Raw genomic sequence first — 23,867 nt, 5'->3', positions numbered from 1 at the left:
AATTTAGAGGTAAATATTGAATTGAGTCCTTTTAAGAATAAGGCGATATTGTAACAAATTGTGGAAAACAGCACTGTGAATACTTTCCAGATGCACTGCAACTCAATCACTAGTAAAAGAAAACATGTTGGATGTCTGTCTTGCGCAAGTGTGTGTGAAATGAATATCTGTGTGTTGGTTTTGCAGGCGACAGGTGGAGTGGGAGGCAGCCAGCAGTCTGATTGAAGGGATTTGTTTAACTCTTCATCACCAGCCAATCATCTCATTCCTCCCACACCTGCGATCTCTAATCAACGTCTGTGTCAACCTTGTGAGTTACAAACACCTGCCAGCATTGATGTCTTATTTGCGATCTTTATCTTCTTGGTTAGGGCGACACGGTGGCTCACTGGTAAGCACCAGTGCTTAATTTGTAAGTTGCGAGATCCCACAGATCGGGGTAACGGATCTGGCATGTTACCAGACAAGGGAGAGGTGTGGAAGAGAGCGAGTCAAGGTGGAAGGGGAGTCTGCTGGATCAGATTTCACAGGTGCCAGTGTTTTGCAGAGAAACGCACCCCTGCGGCAGAATGACTTTCATTAATATTCTCAGTCTACAATAAAAAAAAATCAAAAGTCCATAATTACATGAAACGTAAAATTATAATTTGATGGATGAAGCAAGGACAAAAAGTGAAACGCATTTTAAAATGCACTAAGTTTACAGATAAATGAAAAATAGTAATATTGACTGTAGTGTAGTCTAAAATTAGGCTTTTTGGTGGGTTTTAAACAGACATTTGTGCTACATGGAACACACAAAATTGTTGTTGCTGTTTTAAACTAAACCACAAATTAAACAATTTACTTAATCATATCGATATTGTAATAAAGTCAAACTATTTATTTATTTAAATATCTTCTGTGAGGGAAGGGTTCCATTCATGAAACTCATTAGTGTCATAACTCTGTTATTAATTTTTTTTAATCAATTTTAGTTAATAGACGTACATCTCAGAGGGCATGCATTTTACGGCAGGGGTGCCCCTCCTGGCACAACACAGGCACAAATTAAGTCCTGGTTAGAACTGATGCCTCACAGCAAGAAGGTCACTGGTTCAAGTCCCAGCTGTGTCAGTTTGGCATTTCTGTGTGAACTTTGTTTGTTCATTTCATGTTCAGGTGGGTTTCCTCTGGGTGCTCCAGTTTCCTCCATAGTCCAAAGACATGTGGTATAGGTGAATTGAAAAAATTAAATTGGCCGTAGCGTATGTGTGTGAATGAGTGTGTATGGATGTTTCCCAGTACTGGGTTGCAGCTAGAGGGGTATCCTCTGTGTAAAACATATGCTGGATAAGTTGGCGGTACATTCCGCTGTGGCAACCCCTGATGAATGAAGGCACTAAGCCGAAAAAAATTGAATGAATGAATCTTCTTGGGTACTTGACAAACTTTTGTTAAAAATTAGATTTAAGACTGATGTGTGACAGAAAAACAACTCTTCATAATACAAACACCATAAGAGTGATTTATCTTCATTGTTGGACACTTAACTTCATATAGGGTGCTTTAATCTATAGGATTTTATGAATATTTCTTTTCTCCATGAGTTTTTTCATTTTCAATAAACAGTAGTATCACACCAAAGGACAGCAAAATTAAACAATTTAATAATAATTCCATAAAAATTGAATGTGTAAACAATTTTAAAACAAAAAATTAACAGTTGCACATGATAGGCTTCAGCGGGGTGCAGTCACACGATCTTGAATGGGGTCTTTCAACTAATTAAAGCTTTTAGTGGAAATGCTGTATAATATAGCAGGTTTCTATGTTTTTAGAAATATACATAAAAATGATTGCCATTTACTAAAACATCTACTCATAAAATTAGGCCTAGGTTATTTATTAATTTTTAATTTAAAAGAGCTGTAATTTATTAAATTACGCTTGAGACAGTCACACCATAGAACAGTTTTAGATTTGGCTTATAAAAGTAATAACAGAACCAAAATTTTTTTTTGGACTATTTACTTAAATTTTAAATGTACATATCCATGGCACATATACATTTGTAAATGTACAATATATATATCGATTTGTAACTTCTGTTTATAGCAAATAAAAACCTGTATATTATGTGCGTATTTATTTCCATATTGCTGATTATCATCTATTTGTAAATCTCTGACAAAAGCATACTTTCATTGATTTTTGTCATGTGTGACAGTGAAAATGCAACATCACATCATCAACCCGCTTACTGTACATATTGATGTGTGTGTGTTTAGGTAATGGGGGTCGTGGGGCCATCTAGCGTGGCCGATGGACTTCCCTTGTTACATCTGAGTCCGTACTTGTCTCCTCCACTTCCCTTCAGTACTGCAGTTGTGCGTCTGGTTGCCATGCAAATCCAGGTATAATCTAGTCATTCCTTCCTAAAAATGTTTACATCATCTGTTTCAGTTCATTTATGGCCACATGTCTTCCTCCATTCTTAGGCTTTGAAGGATGACTTCCCACTCAGTCATGTGATCTCCCCATTCACCAATCAGGAGAGGCGTGAGGGGATGTTGCTTAACCTCCTAATTCCATTTGTTCTGACTGTGGGCTCAGGAAGTAAAGGTCTGCCACAGAGATCGAACAACCATCAACATTTAAGAGCCATTCACACACAACACATCTTTGCATTTCTATGAAAATATTCTATACAAATATGATTGCATCTTTTACCTTGTTTCATACATGATAATACTTTTGATATACATTTATAAAACATCAGCTTCAAATAAAAAAATCATAATATTTTGTTTTACATATACATAACAGATCTTGTGTTGTGTATTTAACCATGCTCAAAGCGGTCTAATATAGAATGTGTTCGTTTTTGTTAATAGACAGCCCTCATCTGGAGCAGCCAGAGGTATTTCTACTTTTGCAGACCGTCATTAACATCCTATTGCCTCCACGCATTATCAGCACGTCCCGCACTAAGAACTTCGTTCTGGACGCATCTCCTGCTCACTGCTCCACCCCAGGGGACACTGGAAAAGACCTCCGTAGAGAAGGGCTTGCTGAATCCACCAGCCAAGCAGCTTATCTTGGTACTAGAGAAGGGTGGATGGAGTAAAAATATAACAATTTAAAAAGAGATTTAAATTTGAAAGCATGTTTCTGACATTTTGTACATTTTTCTGGACTCTGTCTAGCTCTGAAGGTTGTCCTAGTCTGTTTTGAACGACAGTTGGGCAATCAATGGTACAAGCTGAGTCTACAAGTCAAGGAAATGGCTCTGCGTAAAGTTGGCGGTCTGGCTTTCTGGGATTTTATTGACTTTATTGTGCGCACACGAATTCCAATCTTCATTCTACTGCGTCCATTTATACAGTGCAAGGTAAGCTGATTTTAAGACTATATAAAACCTGTCTGGAGTTTCTGTTATTGGTTGATGGATACAGTATTTTTGAGAGTATCAAAATTGGTGACACTTTATTTTGATGGTCCATTTGAGTATTAGTAGACTGTCTGCTTAATATCTGTTGATACTGCTCCTTAGACATTTAACTGGCTGTAAGAAACTTAGCTAGTTCATGTCAACTTAGTTAGTTGGAAAAATTAGTCGGCATGTAGATGCAATGTAACTTAAATTCAACAAACGGACCATCAACATAAAGTGTGACCGCAAAATTTTAAACTGATATATGAATTATTTTGAACACATCAATTTAATAACTGAATAACGTCTACACCACAAAATTGCAGCTAGAAAAGTTTTATTTTTTTGACCATTTTACGTTTTTATCCTTTCAGACAGTTTAAGTAATAGATTTTAAGTCACATGTTTGGTGTGGCATCTCAACACATCTTTACCACATCTCTAGGAAATAAAACTATTTTACCTATTGTCATATGTTTTGCCTTAGAGGTCTTGCCATCCAATTCAATCTCACACCAAATTGTAACTTTTTTAATTTTGTGGCTAATTTGTATAATTTGTATGATTTCTTAAAGCATAAGACCACCAACAAAGGATGAGCGAATCATACGAAAATGTTTAAATGAGATCCTACAAATTCATACAATTTGTTAGATTGCATTGAGTGCACAGACCTGTAGAGCAAAACATGGGTACAAACTGCAACAATCTTTTTTAGACCACAAATATTTTGACTTAAATATTAAAGGCAGGTTTTAAGAAACTTTGTGATTAATATAATGCACCTGTTAAGAGTACTTAAATGTCCATACCAGAGCTCTGCTTTGAGGGTTACATAAATATAGTATAGAATCCACTTTTTTTTTTTTTACTATACTTAGATTTTAATGAGCAAGTCTTCATAAGGTAAGGTAACATTTATAAGTCCCCATGGGGAAATTGATTTTCAGTATTGTCATCATCACATTTTAACACACAAGCTAGGCAGTGCTTTCCTAAACAAAATCAGGAAATAAAAGTTACCGTGACTGACGTCGGCTGTTTTCTCAGAACATGACATAACTTAGCCCATATGGCGAAAAAAAAAGCATACAATTTCTGCACGGTCTTTAATTATTTTGTGCAATATAATGTCAACCATGGATAAAAAAACAAACATTTAGCTATAAACAAAAATCTTATGAAACATCACTATTTAGCTTACTAACATGTGCCAAGCGAAAATGATTCTGTCTAACCTTCAAGAGCCCACAGTTACCTCCGCCCTGTTTTCTGGCTGACTTGACTCGCTTTGCTTCTTTCTCCCACTATCCTAATCCAGGGGGCGCATTTTCATCTTCTCAAGATCTCTTGTGATCAGGCTCATTATCAGATTTACTTGTGGTTTTAAAAAATTAAAATATGCTTGACTGCATCTTTGGCATTTAAAAAATATAATTATTATTTAGATAGGCCACTATGCCATTATTTGTTTTTTCTGCTCATTGCCCGTGAAACAATCACCAACCAATGAGAGTGATTGTAAATGTAAAAAAAAGCTGATTGGCGAAAGAGACTACTTTTAAGTGTGTGCGCACACACACACAATTCACACAACTTTGCTCTCTGTTATTCACTCTGACTCATTCACATTCTCTCTTACACACACACACATGCAATTATTCACCATGCTAAAGTTAATGCCGGATCAATTAAAATAAATACTGAAACGCAAAACATATATATCTAACATTTCCCAGAACAGGATCCAGCTCAAATAAGCACTTAACCAAAGTTATCATATCAAAAAACATACAATGTCAAATAAGCTTACTTCATAGTCCATTACTATTTAAATATACTATTTACATTACTATTTAATATACTTTGTCTGTATTTAAAACCTGAGGTGCACAGAATCTTTGTCCTGACGAGAGCAATTCAAATGCAGAGCTCGGAGGCTGTTTTGAATTGACCATGACTCCTCCTGCCTTACTTATCAATTTCTCTATATAAGTCTGTTAGAGGCTTAACACTGATCCAATAGTTTGTCAGCAGTTTCTTAAACACCTTTTCTGAGCCTCAGTAGCGTTTTCATACTAGCAGATATTACAAAAGACTAGAATATTTTAAATAAAAAATATAAAACATCGCTAGTCATCACTAGAAAACACAATCTCTTTAGTGTTAATGCAGTCAACCCAAGGGATCCTTCTTAGACTACAGTTTAAGACTATCCCAAGATACTTGTAGTTTTTAACTTCTTGTATTTATTTGTTCTCCATTAATAAAAGTAGGGGTGAATAATGGTTTCTTTCTAAATTTTCCTTTTGTTCTTTCATGTCTCTACTTTCAGCTGTTGACCCAGCCAGCTGAGTCTCAGGAGGAGATCACGGCCCGTCACCACATTGCAGAGCAACTTGAGCGTCGTTTTATCCCGCGTTCGCTCTGCAAAAGCTCTCTGTTTGCTGAGTTCAGCAATGAGCTCAAGATCCTGAAAGAGGCCGTGCACAGTGGTTCTGGTTAGAACTGGCTTTGTCAATATAAAACACCTATAAAACAAAAGAATCTCTAAATTTTTATGATGACTTTTTTTTTTTCATTTTATTTCAGCATACCAGGGAAAGACTTCCATTAGTACTGTTGGCACATCCACCTCTGCATACAGGTTAAGTCTGGCCACCATGTCTCGCTCCAACACTGGTACAGGAACCGTTTGGGAGCAGGAGAGCCAGCCTTCACGCCAGCCCTCACAGGACACACTCAGTCGCACCGATGAGGAGGAGGAGGAAAGTATGTGATTCTTCTTCTTCTTTGGTTTCAGCTGATTGTTCTAGTTCAAAAACAAAATCAAAGTAATTTATCAATTACTCACTCTCATGTCATACTGAACATACTGGTTGCCAAGAGTGCATCACAATTTTTTTTTATTCAATAAACTTTAAAAGGGGTAGTCCAGATTGTGATTTTTAAGGCTTGCTTTTGTTTATGAGATGCAAAGCAATGTGTGCTCATGCTTCATTTATAGAAAATCTGGTTATTTTTTCATATACCTTACTTATAGCTACTTAGCTAACATGAAAACGACTTTCATATTTCCTAGTTCCTCTAAAAGGCCCGCCCTCAAGTGGCTCTGATTGATCAGTTAACTAAATGTGCTGTGATTTGCGGATTAGCTCCACGTCACCAGGAAACCATCACACTTTTGCGCTGTGTAAATACGGTCAGTCAGAGTAGCTCTTAGCTGTATCAGTTTGAGCCTGAATCAGACAGAAAATGACACAAAGGACACAGTTGAACCTCACACCTGCTCTCTGAAATAAAATCTGACAAGTGTCTTTCATATATGCTCGGTTTATAAGCATGTGCAAGTAATATGAAACATTCACATTTTTTGCAAGTTGGTTATTTGAGATATATAATACACGGAAAGCAGCTGCATAGAAAGACACTGCAGCGCTTGTGAAGATTAGGGCTGTTTACAGCAGTTCGATGGATAAAAATGAATTTGTAGCTAAATTGTTAACGGTGCCAAACAGCATTTCCCGTTGTTTACGTCCTCGCTACAACAATCCGTTAATGCTAGAAACTCTACATGTAATAGATCAATTTTAACAAATAAAAAGGTTTAGATTAACACAAAGAGTCATTTATAGTAATTGTCATTTTTAGGGGTGTCATTGTTTTTATCATTATTGTGTTATCAGTATGAATTTCAAGATTTCATTTTGAATTCTTCTGTAAACTTGTCTGATATGGATATTAGTACTAGTATTTTGGCATTTTGAAATCATGTAATGTCTTATAAATGTAAGCATGATACTAAGTTGTATATTTTTCTACAACTCTTAGAAAAGTTTTTTCTCTCAAATAAATACAGAAAAGTTAAAGTCGCCATGAAATCAAAATTTAGTCTTCTTTTAATTAAATACCATAACTTGGTAACACTTTATTTTGATGGTGCATTTGAGTATAATTAGACTTTTTGTTTATTATCTGTTGATACCGCTCCTTCCACAGACATTTAACTGACTATAAAAAACTAAGAAGTACATGTAAACTTACACTAACCCTAACCCCAACCTAACAGTCTACTTGTAATCTAATGGGAATTAGTTGGCATGTGAGATGCAATGTAACTTAAATTCAACAAATTGACCATCAAAATAAAGTGTGACCCATAACTTTCATTCCCCCTCAAAATGACTTTTCTTCGCTTGTGGAATTCCTTTAGGGCAGTGTGTGTCTCGTTTCTGCTCTGAATTTTTCCATTCATCAATCTTTCTTCATTTTGCTAGCAACGCCTGTCTTTCAGAAATTCAATTGGTTCCCAAACAATGAAATCCTGCACCACCCTACATTTTTTTCTCTCATTTCAGGACCATTTCACATGGATGTATGCCACGATAGCAGGCAAAAGGACAATTTTAACTTCCGTTTCATGGCGATTTTAATGTTTTTGGTCTTGCAGACTGTATTTGCTATGCACAGTGAATAAACTTAATATAATACTTTTAGCATGTATAGTGCATCAGGAAAGTATTCATAGTGCTTCACTTTTTCCACATGTTTTAATGTTACAGCCTTATTCCAAACTGGATTTAATTCATTTATTTTCTCACAATTCTACACACAATACCCCAGGGGTAGGGAACCTGTGGCTCTTTTACCAAAAATATGTGGCTCTCCAGCTGTTTCTCTTCAAAAATATTTTAAAGTAAAAAAAAGTTATAGCCATCACTAGAAATCAGTTTCCTATTGAAAATACAAATACAGTTACCTTTTTATTGTATGTTTTTTTTACAGAAAAATAAATAAGAACTTAGTTTACAATAAAATAATTTTTTTAATGCAACTTACTTTTTTATGGTAACCTCACGCACGTAAATTCATACAAGACCATTGAGTTATTGATCACCTCCCAGACTAGGGCCCATCTCCCCTGCTCAGTCAGTTTAGATGGCCGGCCAGCTCTAGGAAGAGTCCTGGTGGTTCCAAACATCTTCCACTTACAGATGATGATGGCCACTGTGCTCATTGGAACTTTCAGAGCAGCAGAAATTGTTCTGTAACCTTCCCCAGCCTTGTGCCTCGAGACAATCCTGTCTTGAAGGTCTACAGACAATTCCTTTGTCTTCATACTTGGTTTGTGCTTTGGCATGCACTGTCAACCCTGGGACCTTATATAGATGAGTGTCAAATCATGTCCAATGAACTTAATTTACCACAGCTAAACTCCAATTAAGCTGCTGAAACATCTCAAGAATGATCAGTGGAAACAGAATGTACCTGAGCTCAATTTAGAGCTTCATGGCAAAGGCTGTAAATACTTATGTACATGTGATTTTTCAGGTTTTTTATTTCATTTTTATTTAATTTAAAAAAAAAAAAAAAATTTATTTTTTTTCACATTGTCATCAAGGGGTATTGTTTGAAGAATTATGAGGAAATAAATTATTTAATCCATTTTGGAATAAAGCTGTAACAAAAAATGTGGGAAAAAGTGAAGCGCTTTGAACACTTTCCGGATGTACTGTAAACCTTTGCTATCTGATTTGTAGGCTTCTTAAAAAAACAGCTCAATATTTAATGACATTTCCTTTAACAAAAGAATTTTCTTCCAATGTTATTGAAAGTGAGCCATATAAACTCGTCCTCTGTCTTTTTCAGATGACTCCATTAGCATTCCCAGCGTGGTAAGTGAGCACGAAGCTTTTCTCCCCAGACTCATTTCCCAGCGGCGTTTCTCCAGTCACGCCACAGGCTCTGCCGCCAGTCAGCCCGAACCAGGCATGAGCACCATGCTGCCCAGCCACAGGTAAACAAACACGCCAAAACTACACAAACGCACTCTATAACATCCTAATTTATCCAGCCTTACCTTATCTTTCCCTTTAAGAGGGGGCTGATCTACAGCTGGGGGGGTTGCATGTCTATCTTTTTACTCCCCTAATCTTGTTTCCTGCCCAATTCTACAGCGAACCCAATGTGCTAGATGAATCCCAGGGGCTTCTGGAGGAGGGTAACCTGTCTAGGTACAGTGTCACGGCCCTGTCTGTGCAGTGTCTCACCGTCTGTGTGCCGGGGCTGGGCCTGCCTTCCCTGTTCATCACATCCAACTTGACTTCTCACTAGGACCTCTTTCTCTTCTCATCCTTTCCAAATCACTTTCTGCCTGTCTTTCTCTCTCTCTCTTGGCTAGGGACAATGATGCCCGTCTTCGTGTTCTCACTCTGTGGTACTCATGTCATCCTCCAGTGAGCCTCATGGTGTCATGGTGTCCACTCATGTTTCAGGCTTTATGCTGCTCAAATTGGAGTTCCTCTTTTTGGGGGCCAATCTGTGGGGCTGGGGAGCTTGGTCTAGCAGGAGTAAAGTAGACAATCGGATGTTAAAAATCTCACTAAATGTATTTACCAAAAAACGGCTAAGTACTTTTTCAGTGGTTACCTGCTATACCAGCTCCTCTATTCCCCTTTGTTTCTTTGTGGATGACATTGCAGGTTCTGACCTGCGATTCATGCTTTCTGATTCGTCCCTGTGTTTGATTGGTGGAGTGCATTAGGACTAATGGGGATTTGTGGAAGGGACACATTTCCTCTTAACTCTCCCATTTATCAGGAGGATTTAACAGGGATTGTGTTCAGCTCTCGGAGCAGTTTGAGCTCATCGGCTTGTGTTTGTGTGTCTGTGCTTTGGCTTTATTGTGCAGGGTTGCCAGTGTGCAGAGTGAACCGGGACAGCAGAATCTGCTCATTCAGCCTCCCCTCGGTCGTAAGCGAGGACTTAGGCAGGTGAGATCTTAAAACATACAGTCGAAGTCAGAATTATTAGCCCCCCCTGTTTTTTTTAAATACTTCCCAAATGATGTTTAACAGAGCAAGGAAATTTTCACAGTATGTCTGATAATATTTTTTCTTCTGGAGAAAGTCTTATTTGTTTTATTTCGGCTAAAATAAAATAAGTTTTTAATTTTTTAAATACCATTTAAGTTCAATATTATTAGCCCCTTTAAGCTATGTTTTTTTTGATAGTCTACAGAACAAACCATCGTTATACAATAATTTGCCTAATTACCCTAATCTGCCTAGTTAACCTAATTAACCTAGTTAAGCCTTTAAATGTCACTTTAAGCTGTATAGATGTGTCTTGAAAAATATTTAGTCAAATATTATTTACTGTCATTATGGCAAAGATAAAATAAATCAGTTATTAGAAATGAGTTATTAAAACTATAATGTTTGGAAAAAAGTGAAAAAAATCTTATCTTCGCTAAGCAAAAATTGGGGAAAAAAATAAACAGGAGGGCTAATAATTATGACTTTAACTCTATCTACAGGTTTACGATATTATTATTTCTTTGAATCTTTTATTTATTTATTTTTTTGCTATTTAATATAAAACTATTTTTTTTGACACATTTTTAAACGTAATAGTTTTAATAAGTAATTTCTTTTGTCTTTGCCATGATGACAAGACATAATATTTTACTGGGTATTTTTCAAGATACCAGTATTCAATACTAGCATTCAATTTAAACATTTTTGTGCTGTTGGGGTTGTTTCAAAACAAGCGAATTGACCCAAAATTGTTTTAAAACAAATTTTAAACATATTTCATTCCAGCCAAACTAAAAGAAATGACTTTCTCCAGAAAAAAATCAATAAATAAATATGGTAAAAATGTCCTTGCTTTGTTAAACATCACATCTCAAATACACAAAAAAGAAAATTAAAATATCAAAGGAGGGCTATTAAAAATATTAATAAGTATATTGTCTCAAGTCATGAATTTAAGTCACTGTTTTATCTTGTAGCTTCGCCGCCCCCTGCTGTCTATACAGAGAGTACAGGACGAGTCTCGTGGACGTCAGGGAGCCAGACTCTCCACAACCCGCAGGAGCATTCAGCCGAAGAATAAACCACTGGACAGAGGTGCATGCTCTTTCTATGACTACCAATATAATTAGTAATAATGCTAATGTGCACAGCATTTAAGCCCGTGAGACCAGATCATTGTGTCCCACTTAATACTTAATGAATAATTCACCAAAAAAAGAAAATTTACTCACTATTTACGCTCTTTCAAACTTTTATTCTTTCTTCTGCTGAACACAAAATAAGATTTATTGAAGATAGCTGAAAACCTAACCATTGACTAACCAATGACTTTGAAAAAAACTAAGTCAAAGGTTTCCAGCATTCTTCAAAATTAATTCATTCGTTCATTTATTTATTTTCCTTCTGCTTAGTCCCTTATTTATCAGCGGTCACCACAGTGGAATGAACTACCAACTATATGCATATGTTTTATGTAGCGGATACCCAGGAAACACCCATACACTGTCATTCACACACGCACTCATACACTACAGCCAATTTAGTTTTTCCGTTCACCTATACCACATGTCTTTAGACTGTGGGGGAAACTAGAGCACCCGGAGAAAATCCATGCCAACACGGGGAGAACTTGCAAAAGTCCACATGGAAAAGTCAAATGGCTCAGCTGGGACTTGAACCAACGACCTTCTTGCTGTGAGCCGACAGTGTTAACCACTGGGCCGCCCCTATTCTTCAAAATATCTAAAAAATAAAGTGACTGGACTACAGTTGCACTTGCACTGAGAACTGTTTGACCATACTGTGGATTAAAGCTAATCATATTGTAAATAATGTTCAATTTATTACAGGGACGGACAGTGGCGCCCACAGAATATTTTCTTAGGGGCGGCCAGAAGAGGCCACAGCAAATCTTGGGGTGTCAAACAAAAAAATATGAATTAATTCTTTCATTTTCTTTTCGCTTAGTCCCTTTATTAATCCGGGATCGCCACAGCGGAATGAACCGCCAACTTTTCCAGCATGTTTTTACGCAGCGAATGCCCTTCCAGCCGCAACCCATCTCTAGGAAACATCCACACGCACTCATTCACACTCATACACTACTGAAAATTTTGCCTACCCAATTCACCTGTACCACATGTCTTTGGACTGTGGGAGAAACCAGAGCACCCCGAGGAAACCCAAGTGAACGCAGGGAGAACATGCAAACTCCCCACAGAAACACCAACTGACCCAGCCGAGGCTCAAACCATATAAACTTTTCAATTATTTTTTACATATTTTTTTGTATAGCATACAGTATATGCCATGTCTAAAATTAATGAAGATTAATGAATGAGTTAATGCAACAAACAAATGAACAAACTGAACAAAAGGCACACACATACACACACACACACACTCTCTCTCTCTCTCTCACTTACTCACTATACGAACTCTAATAATAACATTTATCCATATTACTTTTTGAGCTACATTATTATTAATACAGCTTCTTCTATTGATGTACCTTGAGGTAAAAATAGAATTGGGATTGGGCCTAAGAGTCAACCATGTAAACAGCGATTTTTGATTAATTAAGGTCATAATCGAACAGAAATCAGATTAAGACATGTAGAATATGCCGATTTTAGTGGCATTATTGAAGTGCAGTACAGACATGGAAACACCACAATCAAACTACCTCTGTCGTGTAGGATTTTTGCCACATTTTGCGACAAGATAGTCAGGGCTGTTTGACATTATTTCCTGCACCTACCGAGTCAAAGAAGGACCACAGACACACACATAATGAAATGCGGAGGTTTTTCCCCATATGATTCTCGATATCAAATACCTTTAAAACAACACTCTTCCAGCAGTTCATACTCGCATCTAATACCTCATTTGTCATGGGGGGCATGCATGAAATGTTCCTGAATGAAAGTGAAAGTGTTAAACTGCAGTTAAAGTCGACAAGTTAAGAATGAAACACCCAAAAGAACATGAAACTCTGGGGGAAATGTGGATAGCGCTGTGACGGAATGATGTTAATCGAATTATGTGCTATAACATGTAAAACGGGATCATGAAAGGAACATTCAAAAAGCAGCTCAAAAACACCTTAATCCTGTTATTGTCTTATTCAGATTAAGGCAAATAATTTGATTACTGATGTCCATGTGAACTTAGTTAATGTGTTGAGAAAGTTAGATTAGAAGCCATGCATTGCATTTAATTCATCTAGTTTTACATGTTATATAAGGACAGTGACAGTCATAGAATTTCCAGTATTTAAACTTTAGTGGATGGTTGTGACAATGCAATTTTCATTCCCAGGAAATTGCATCAGCTATGTAACAATGAACACATTGAATGTAATGTACAGTAAGTCTCTTTAGCTAAAAGTGTCATGATGTAATGCAGAGGAGGTTCAGAGAGACTTACGAATCTGTAATCTTTCCTTCAGCACACGGTGACCAAAAGAGGTCAGTCACTTTTACTGAGACCCAGCAGGAAGCAGCATCCAGATCGCCTACTGACACTACAAGCCCCAGCAGCGGCCTACCAACAGCTACAGAGACAGGGAGAGTGAGCCAAGCTGGAGGGCGGTACTCTCCATCCCAAGCAGAGTCCTCATCACCTGGCATCAAAACTGCCCAGAACAAACCCCCATGGCCTCAGGTCTGATTTTACCCTAGAGGACACATTGTTCATACTGAAGCCTGTTTGTTATGCACACACATAATGCCATCAGAATGTATTTAGAAATTAGTCCTCAAAGTAAAATTGTTGCGCTAAATAAATATATTTTGACCTTTATTAATTTATAATATAAAAGTTGCTTCACTTTAAATGAAAATAAAAAGTCAGAATTTATTATCTTATATATATATATATATATATATATATATATATATATATATATATATATATATATATATATATGAGATAATAAATTCTGACTTTTTATTTTCATTTAAAGTGAAGCAACTTTTATATTATAATTTAAGATATATATATATATATATAAAAAAAAAATAAAAAATAAAAAAAAAATATATATATATATATACACACACACACACATACATATATGTATATGTATGTATATATACATATATAATATGATATAATATAATATAATATAATATAAGTTATATTAATATATATATGTTAATATCTCACAGTTCTTAATTTATACCACAAATGTTTGCTTTTTTTTTTTTTTTTTACAATTTCGAGTTGACTTCTTTTTATTGGTAAAAAAAATGTTAATTATTTTTTTTGCAAAAGATTTTTGTGAAAAAGGGGGCACAAAATGTGAGATATAAACTTTGTAAAGACATCTAATAACAATTCCTTCAACTGTCTCGAGACATTCAAAGTCCTGAAAAGGAACCAAAAACACTGTCAAAACTGATTGTACATTTGATACCAAGCCTTTAATTGTCATTCATAATGGATTTATAAAGCATGAATAGTCCTCACTTTAGATTAGGTCACAAAACTGCATGAAGTTGAGTCAATAAAGCATTTATTAACATACATGGTAACCATTACTATATGCCTAAATCATAAGATTCATAAACGTTAATTTCAATAGTTTATTAATCATTTACTAACTCATTCTGAATGACCTTGAAAACATCCAACTACTCTTAAATACAAGTGGTTTGTAAATAATGCAATACTTCATTTAGTACTGAAAAATCAACCAGTCACAAAATATGAAAGTATAATTATTGAGCAGATTATAAATGTGGTTATAAATCAAGAATTGAGCATTTGTAGCTGCAGTTATAAACTGCTTACTAACATTTATTAATGTAGAATTAAGGCTTAAAAAAATGAATTCACTAGATGCTAATGCTTAATAAATGATTCATAGTGTGTTATTATAAAATGTTACCGATAACCGATTGTTTTTACTGGATTTTTTTGTCACAAAAGTGTTTGTATGATTAGATGAGCCACTGAAGTCACATGGAAAGTTTCCTTGACTTTGAATATCTCTGTAATTCTGCTGTCTATGGAGGAAGAGGAAGCTCTCTGATTTTATGTAAAATATCATACTATGTTCTAAAGTAGCAATTAGTTCATAAAAATCCTAATTTTAGTTTTTCAACATTTCAAATCAACATTTTTATAAATTTACCATTTAAGTATACTATTTAAAGATAGATAAATAGTAAGTCAAATTTATTGTGAGTTAAGAACATCATGAAGCTCTGAGGAGGCTGAATTTTGAGATGAAAATGTATCTTTTTTTTCGTATTCTGCGGTGGACACAAGCTTCCACACTCATTTTTAAAAACTTTTACATAAACCGTAACTTTCATGGCGCTACATATGCTGGAGTATGAACTACAAAGGTGCTTGATTTGAAATGAATGCTGCTTTAAAAACTCCTTGACCGTCCTTGCATTTGCTGTTCATGAAACTATGGGAACTGTGATTAAAGTAATTGGTTAAATTAAACCATTTTAGGTAAAACACAAAACTCTATATTTAAAATGTTATTATTTTCTGACTGTAATGTAGACATCAAGTCTCTCAAACTGAATGTTTACCTCTGAACTCGACATAACACTTACAAAAACCTGCTCTGTTCTGGCTGTAGGCTTCTCAGTTTGAGGGTAAAGAAAGGAAAGATCAGGGGAGTGTAAGGAGCAGTCTGTCCCCGACCCCTTCAGCCGCCTCCAGCTCCACCTCTAGATCCTGTTCCCCTCTCCCTCCACCCCTCCCCCTTCTGAGCACCCCATCCCGCCTGGCCCCATCCCAGATCCGTGAAAGCCCAGAGGATGAGGAGACCACTGGGCTTCTGCAGAACACAGACTCATCCCCTAGTTTAGGAGAGGAGCGCGGCACAGAGAACCCACTCCTGACATCCCTGCTCACACCCCACGTCCTCTCCGCACTGCCCCTGTCCCCTGTTGACCTGGATCTGGATGAGTCTCATGTCTGACCGTGTCCAGCTGTGCTAGTGGAAAAAGGTAATGGCAGGGGCTTGGAACCTGTGATCAGATTTATGGAATAATGTGAAGCCTTTTTGTCAACTATAATAGAAAGTAAAGAGTTCAACAAGGGGTATGTGATGGCAATTTTTCAACAGCATGGTGTGGTATGGCTCACAGTGTACAGAACCTCTATACTAAACTGATACTAAAATGTGATGTGCAAACACTGCAGCTCACTGATTGGCCAACCTGCCATATTGAAGGCATAGAATGTAAAAAATGCCACTGCAACAAAGAAAACATTCATATTTCGTTGATTATTGTTGCTAAAATTTATCAAATATAGTCAGGTTTGGTGCTGTACCAATTAGCCAGACTGTAGGAATACATTTAGAGTACTATAGACTACCAAAAGTCGTAACCAATCAAGCAGAAGAGAGAAAAAAACTGTCTGGGGAACAAAATGTGGATTGTGGTTAGTCAAACTGAACCTGAAATTCCACAGCGAGAATCTTGACAACATTTATGTTTGTTCCTACATTTTCTGTCAAGTAAGTGAAATAGTAATCTGTTACTGCTGCACATATGTATCTTCTACCACCTTTTTCTGTGGTTTAGAAAGCATAAACATGCTGTTCTTTACATCTAAATATCCGCAGTATTTGATCTGGAATTAAATAGTTTATCCGATAAACTGTCTGCTCCATTGTTGTGTTTGTTTGTGTCACATTTACAATTGTCACAGTTGTAGATGTGGCGCTACTGTAAAAATATTTCTGAATATCCAGTTTGAAGCGTTCTAAACTGCAGTGGAAAAGCAAACTGGGTTGAGTCATGCTGAGCTGAATCATACCACACTATGCCAAAATGCCATTAGTTCATTTCTGGGGCCAGTTGCATACTTTTTTTTCAATACTGGAAATAGGATAGCTTTTTAAAATGAGTTACTAAAAGATTGAGAGATTTAATTTCAACTAAAAAAAGCAAGACTAATAAGCTATTGGCCAATTCTCAGAAATAAGCTGTCACTTGGGTTATACCTCTTTTTAAAGGTACACATTTTTGTGCTCGAAGTGTTCATATTAATAGCTAAAGAATCCGTACTGGTTCCTTAAGGGCCCATATTGTACCTTAAAGACATTAAATGGCACCTATGATGAAAATCATCTTTTGGAAGCTGTTTGGACAGAACTCTGTGCAGGTATAGTGTGTCCACAGTCATATTGGAGTGATATAAAGACAATAAGTCTCTTTAAAATAGGACGTTAAAATAGGATCCAAATTCCTCCCATTTTGAGGCCCACCGCAACATGACGTAGGAGTGCAGTTTCCCCCGCACAACAAATTGATTGACAAACGCATATTAACATGTCTCTGAATTAATGTGTATAATCATATCAACAAGACAGGACGTGCGCAAAGCAACTGGAATTAAAAGATCTGTTCAGCTCTCTGTGATCATCAATCATCATCAAATGTGATCAAGAATGAGTTTTACAAGTTTAAAACGTTTTTTAAACAGTGCATGTTTGTAATGAACAGCGATTTTACTGTCTTTACTCTATCACGACAGCTGCATGACAGTACAATTATAAAAGAAGAAGCTCTAATTCCAGTTTGTGGAAGTTAAATCAGGTTTATTTTGTACATTAACATAGCGGATATCCATACAGCAGTGGATATTAACGTGTATTGTGTCACATTTGCCATGCAAAAAGTGCTAAATTAAACGTACACCCTGTGTGTGCGAGTGAACTTTGCAATGACATTGTGTGTGACTCATCGAAAGGCTTGAATTAACTCCACAACAAATACATCAAATAATCATTGGGAAAGTTCTTACTGTAGTATTTCTCACAAAAGTTACGTGAGATCTGCTTGCTTCATGTCTGTCTCTGTGCTGTTTATCTGACACAGCCAAGGCGGAGATTGAGGCACACTCTGAAAGGCACGTGGGAACGGTGAGTGGGGAGAACTAGCATTAAAGGCACAGGCAACAAAAACAGCTAGACTGTGTTCAGAGCAGAAAATTCCAATATTCTGAAAGATATAATTAATAATTTGATGGGTGTTTTGAGATGAAACTTTACAAACACATTCTGGAGACAAAAAAAAAACTTATCTTAAATCTTGAAAAAGGGGTCAAACAAGTGCCCTTTAATACATAAAAAGTTAAACAAGTGTACTTTTTTCACAGGGTACCACCCGAGTGACTACCTTTTGTATCTTAATTTCAAAGAGTGTATTTGGTCAAACTAGCCCTTAAAATGGTGCGTATGCAGCTAGCCCCAGGAGAACCACAATTCTTCAGTTTTATTTCAACAATAATCAAACACACCTCAACAAGCTCCTTGAGGTTTGAGTGTTACTGAAAAGCTATATAGGGACATCCTTTGCAATGACTAGACGCATTTATGAAGCACAGTGCATAATTCTACCCACCAACTGAAAGCTGGTAAATGTGTGCTGTGTCGTACAATCTTTAGTGAGATCATTCATGTCATTTTAAAGCAAATATTGCAAGCCACATATACAATACAGCAGTCAATTCCCTGATGTTTAATTGTGTGTATGTCGATACCATGGTAATCCCACCATTTCAGCATCAACATATGCATTAATTTTGACCAAAGTATTATTATAGTGACCAAAAGCTCATTATGGTCAACAAGTTTTAACTAAACCACTATTGACTGAGTATTTATTCATGATTGTTTACAGAATAGGGATCGTTCACTCAAAGCTGTAAATTCATTTCATTTACTCATCATTTACTCATTCTAAACCTGTTTGACTTTCTTTATTCTGTTGAACACAAAAGACAATAGAGCACTTCCACATTATTCACAGGAGTTACGTTCTAAAGATAACCTTTATTAGGCAAAATCCGCAAAATAGGCAGCTTTATTTTTTATAATTATTATAGATGTTTTAAGGCTGTAAAACCCCTTACTACACATGTTGTTCATTTTTCACAGACAGGCATTAACATTTTCAAACTTTTCTCAATTGTTTAAACACTCTCATAATTCAAACCTTTGTAGAAAAATAAGTCCACTGTTATAGAATGAAACCAAAGATCAAAACCATTTGATATTCATTTATTTATTTCATATTAGCGCCCTATAGCCGTGTAACTTCTACCTTGCTTTAGCATGTCCACAACTTTTTTGTGCGAAGGTTAGGATCTACTTTTGAGTGCTACCGCAGGTGCCTTTGATGGTGCAAAATGTTTCGTCGACATTCTGGGGAGAAAACTTCCAAACATACAGTACAGCACAGACTTACACTGCTAGCGATCGAAGATTTCTGTAAATTTGGCAAGCTTAACGCATTCTGTACTGTACAGGAGACACGGCACGGAGGAGATTGATTGACAATGGTCTACAGCCAGTCAGGACACAGAACACAATGCGCTGTAGAAAAAAAACATGTCAAATTGTACGAAATATTCCATAAAAGTGCAAGGTTGTGAAAAGAGATAGAGAGTGATCGCTATATTCTGCAAACCTGTAACAATTGGCTTACATAGTATTTGTTTTTCATACTATGGAAGTCAATGGTTACCAGTGGTGGGGAGGTAACTTTGGAAATGTAATATATTACTCATTATAAATTACCCTATTTAAAATGTAATAAATAGTGTACCTTTTTAATTACTTATAAAAAAAGTAACTGATTACATCTGATTACTTTTAAATTTCTAATGAATATTTTCAACTAAATCATTTTCAAGCATTTATACCAAGCAAGTGGGACCTTAAAGTAGCCCTCCGATTTACTGTTAGAATTTCAAAATCTTTCATCACTTGAATTAAGATTATATTAATTTAATCAATCAATCAATCAATCAATTATATCTTGGTGATCAATAAAACTGTCAATGAAACATAAAGGATAATTGTTCAGTTCAGTTATTTACTATAAATAATATGTTGTACCAAACAGAAACAAATTATAGTATATAACAGCAAAAACATAAAATCCAATAAAACCAGGTGTTACACATTTAAAATACTATAGTGATTTATAGTAAAGGGAACTATTTAGGATTAAGCATTATATTGTATATATATGTGTGTGTGTGTGTGTATATATATATATATATATATATATATATATATATATATATATATATATATATATATATATATATATATATATATATATGTATATATATATATAACTCTTCATTAATAAATTACACTACATAATGTAGTATCATTAGTAACGATCATGAACTAATAGTTATTACCATAATATACTTTAACCTTTACTACAGTAAACCATTTATATAGACCTCCTCTCCCTCAGTCATCTTTCCATCAAGCAAATTTCTCGTGTCAGCCTATTTAGTTGGCGACCTCACAGTGAAAGGTGGCAGTAACGCACTAAAAGGTTTATTGTCTACCACTGAAAAACAGGAAGAAGAAGAAGAAATAGTCATTCTCACCATCATATGAATTTACTTTTATCAGCTAGACACTGGCCTCACAGCTCTGTGAATGTCAGTGCTGTCACTTATTAATTCGGGATCGGTAAATGTAGATTGTGTTGACGCTATTTCACTAATAAAATAGCTTTGCTACTGAAAAGCTTTTTGATTTAGAAAGTATCGACGCTCCTGCCACGCTACTGAGAAATGTAGTAAGATAGTAGCGTCACTACTTGTAGCGTCACTACTTGCAGCTCTCAGACTGGTTGTAGTAGCCTAATGCTTTCAGCGGCAGAGAGGATTAAACTAACTGCTAGACATGGTGTGCCACAATCAAACCGTAAAACCAGTCAAAGCCATCAGAATAGCACCGCTTTAATAAATGGCCTTAGCAGATAATATCAAAGCAGATAATATCAAATATCTTAGCAGACATATCAAAAACAAACAAAGATTATTACTATTCAACATATTTAGATGTTAACCCATATTTGATCTTTAACATTTTCATAAGTAACTGTAATTTAATTACACATTTTATTTCTCAGTAACTGTAACAAATTACTTTTACTTTTATTTTGTAATTAATTACGTAACACCCTTACATGTAACTAGTTACCCCCCAACACTGATGGTTACAGGTTTTTTCATTTTTCTTTTGTGTTTAACCCAAGAAAGAAATTCGTAAAAGTTGAGGGTAAATTTTCATTTTTGGGTGAACTATCCCTTTAAAGTGTTACCATCCCATCATCCCATCTTGCAGTATTTTACTGTATGACTTTTTTCTATTACAGTTTATTTTAACATTAAGAATATTTTAGTTTATTATGTTTTTTTTTCTTAATAGTTGTTTTTTTCTAGCAAGATCTGGCAACACCAGTGAGTAGAGATGTATCTCCCCTGTGTTTTCTTACCTCTTATAGGAGAGAAACGATACACAACGAAATATGTCATTAACAACTAGTCGTTCAGTTTGTATGAATGCGATTATTACTACCTGCAATTTTTATGTATTGATGTGGTTAAATGTAACTACCACTAAATATTACTGACAGGATTAAACACGAAAATATGAATTGACTGCTGAATATCATAATAATAATATCAAATATTAACGACAACAGAATTTTAATATGTAATTATTATGTGTGTGTGTGTGTGTTCTACATATTTGTCATCTATTAAATTATTTATTTAGAGGATTATATAGAAATGAGATATTCAGAATATTACAAATGCTTTATTTTCAGTAAAAAAGAAGCTTGTATTATATTGATGCAAAGTTTGTTGCCAAATATTTGTTTGCAAAGACGAATTCAAAGCACCCGCCAAACGTCAGAGGAAAGAAAATACTGTTTTTAAATACTATAAATACATATAAATATATTTCAATAGAAATATTCTAAGCATCTACTGTTGTCCTGACTATTTTCTTGTTTATTCTTTGACATAATTCAGCTTTTTTTTTTATCTGTCAGTATCATTTTGTCCCGCAGAAACTTCACTAATGTTTCTGCATAAAGTTTGATGTTGATACTGTAACTTGAGTATCCAGGATGTTAAGGCTCAGCTATTTTTATGTTTCTGTGTCGCTGCTTTGTGCATTTGTTGTTTTTCGTCTAATGTGCAGATATCTGTTAGATTTATTCAATAATAAATTATTTAATCATGGCTTGTTGGTTTCTCATAATCATTATAATTATAAAATGAAATATGTTTTGGTTTTGTTTCAGCATTATGAAAGAAACATTTACGCAACATTATTTTTAACTAGATTAACACTTTTATATGCATCTTTTCACAAGTGTTACATGACAACAGTGGCTTTGGGAGCTGCAGTGCAAATTTTGAAGTCAATTTACAAGTGAAAATTCATCTCTATAAACAACAAAAACACAAATACAAAAAGGAACATTACTAACTTCTGGCCTGGCATGCATATTACAGGTTTTTTCATGGATCTGTCTTAATGAGACTCGTTCCAATTGTAGGTGATTTTTAAAAATAACAAACCTTTCTGTTTTTGCATATATTGCTGCCCCAATACTTCCTTTCTCAAATAATTGTAAATATTCTGACTACAGTTCATTTTTTATGGATTCCATGATTTCATATTAACACATTGGCAGTCGTTTGTTTACAACTGGTTGATTCGGCAAAATATTTCTGCTTTAAAGGTGCAGTATGTAAGTTTGACACCCAGTGGTTGACTTAGGTATTGCATTCCTGGATCAAAACAAACGCAAGCACAGGTTGCCAGATTGAGGACCAACAGGAGCGAGTCTGACTATGGAGCCTAAAGGCTGATTTAAGCTGTCTTCTAAATAAAAGAAATGTTACACGATAGAAGGAATATTTCCCATAGTTAAAGGAGTTTTTGTCCTAACCAACTCCTTGAATTGATATATTAGAAACGGCTTCTATTTCTTGCAGCTGAACAACAGAAAACTGACAATGATCACCTCAGGTACACCTCATGTGCTTTATTCCGTGTTAAAAGCTAATAATGTGAGTTTGAATGCCATTTTACATGACATTTATTGCCATACTACTGAAAGCAGCAGCAGATCTTGAAAATGAAATAAACTGTTTGAAATTGAACTTTAGAAAACCTCAAAACCAACACATATCAGTGATGCAGCATCTACATTTTATAATGTTAAAGAGTTTTAATATGTATTAATTAGATTATAAACCTTACCATTTGTTAAGGTGCAGTGAGTGCACATATATTCTGTGCTTTTAAATGGCTGTATTTAAATATGTCGTGCTGCGTCTAGTGCAAACAGCCAAATTGTGCTCGTCACGTATCGTGTTGTTAGGACACAGAGTTACAATGTAACCTGCTCACCTAATGTTTACATTTATAATATTTATATTATTTGCTAATTATTAACCTTGTGTGGAACTCTGAATCTGCGTCTCAGTTCGGAGTCTGCTACTGTCCACCAGAGGTCGCATTTTGGTTACGGATGCATACTTTGAGAACCTTCCTAACTGACTGAATGAACGAAAAATGCTGTTTCCAACAAGGCAACCTGGGGTGCTGAAAAATAATTGGCTAAACTGGCAGTGGGCGGGTTAAAAGAACCAAAACAAAGACAGCGTTCCAGCACATAACAGGCATTTTCAAAGCAGGTTCTCTGACTTCAGCATTGTTTTTCAGATAAACAAGAATGATCACTTTGCATGTTTCTTAAATATCTCCAAATATATTATGGTATTTTATAAGAGTCAAAAACTTACATACAACACCT

The 23,867-nt window shown here is 35.5% G+C and overlaps 1 protein-coding gene across 24 annotated transcripts in view; it reads left to right on the top strand.

Moving 5' to 3' along the window:
* The window catches only part of unc80 (unc-80 homolog (C. elegans)), a 162,836-nt gene extending 145,959 nt beyond the window's left edge, over window positions 1-16,877 (top strand). For 17 of the 24 annotated variants that reach the window (XM_073953838.1, XM_073953836.1, XM_068221936.2 and 14 more), the window contains 13 exons: window positions 187-310; window positions 2,271-2,396; window positions 2,481-2,604; window positions 2,877-3,083; window positions 3,189-3,373; window positions 5,751-5,916; window positions 6,008-6,187; window positions 9,065-9,212; window positions 9,373-9,429; window positions 10,107-10,188; window positions 11,211-11,328; window positions 13,685-13,899; window positions 15,839-16,877. In XM_073953838.1, coding sequence (XP_073809939.1) covers window positions 187-310; window positions 2,271-2,396; window positions 2,481-2,604; window positions 2,877-3,083; window positions 3,189-3,373; window positions 5,751-5,916; window positions 6,008-6,187; window positions 9,065-9,212; window positions 9,373-9,429; window positions 10,107-10,188; window positions 11,211-11,328; window positions 13,685-13,899; window positions 15,839-16,183 — 2,077 coding nt within the window. In that variant the 3' untranslated portion in view covers window positions 16,184-16,877. Of the gene's footprint in view, window positions 1-186; window positions 311-2,270; window positions 2,397-2,480; window positions 2,605-2,876; window positions 3,084-3,188; window positions 3,374-5,750; window positions 5,917-6,007; window positions 6,188-9,064; window positions 9,213-9,372; window positions 9,430-10,106; window positions 10,189-11,210; window positions 11,329-13,684; window positions 13,900-15,838 lie in introns of those variants that run through there. The other 7 variants (XM_073953835.1, XM_073953833.1, XM_068221935.2 and 4 more) reach the window with 4 other exon arrangements.
* Window positions 16,878-23,867: the final 6,990 nt, after the last annotated feature.

The sequence above is a fragment of the Danio rerio genome, chromosome 6, assembly GCF_049306965.1.
Source record: "Danio rerio strain Tuebingen ecotype United States chromosome 6, GRCz12tu, whole genome shotgun sequence".
In the NCBI taxonomy this organism is placed as follows: domain Eukaryota; kingdom Metazoa; phylum Chordata; class Actinopteri; order Cypriniformes; family Danionidae; genus Danio; species Danio rerio.
This window is presented reverse-complemented; position numbering and strand designations above follow the sequence as displayed.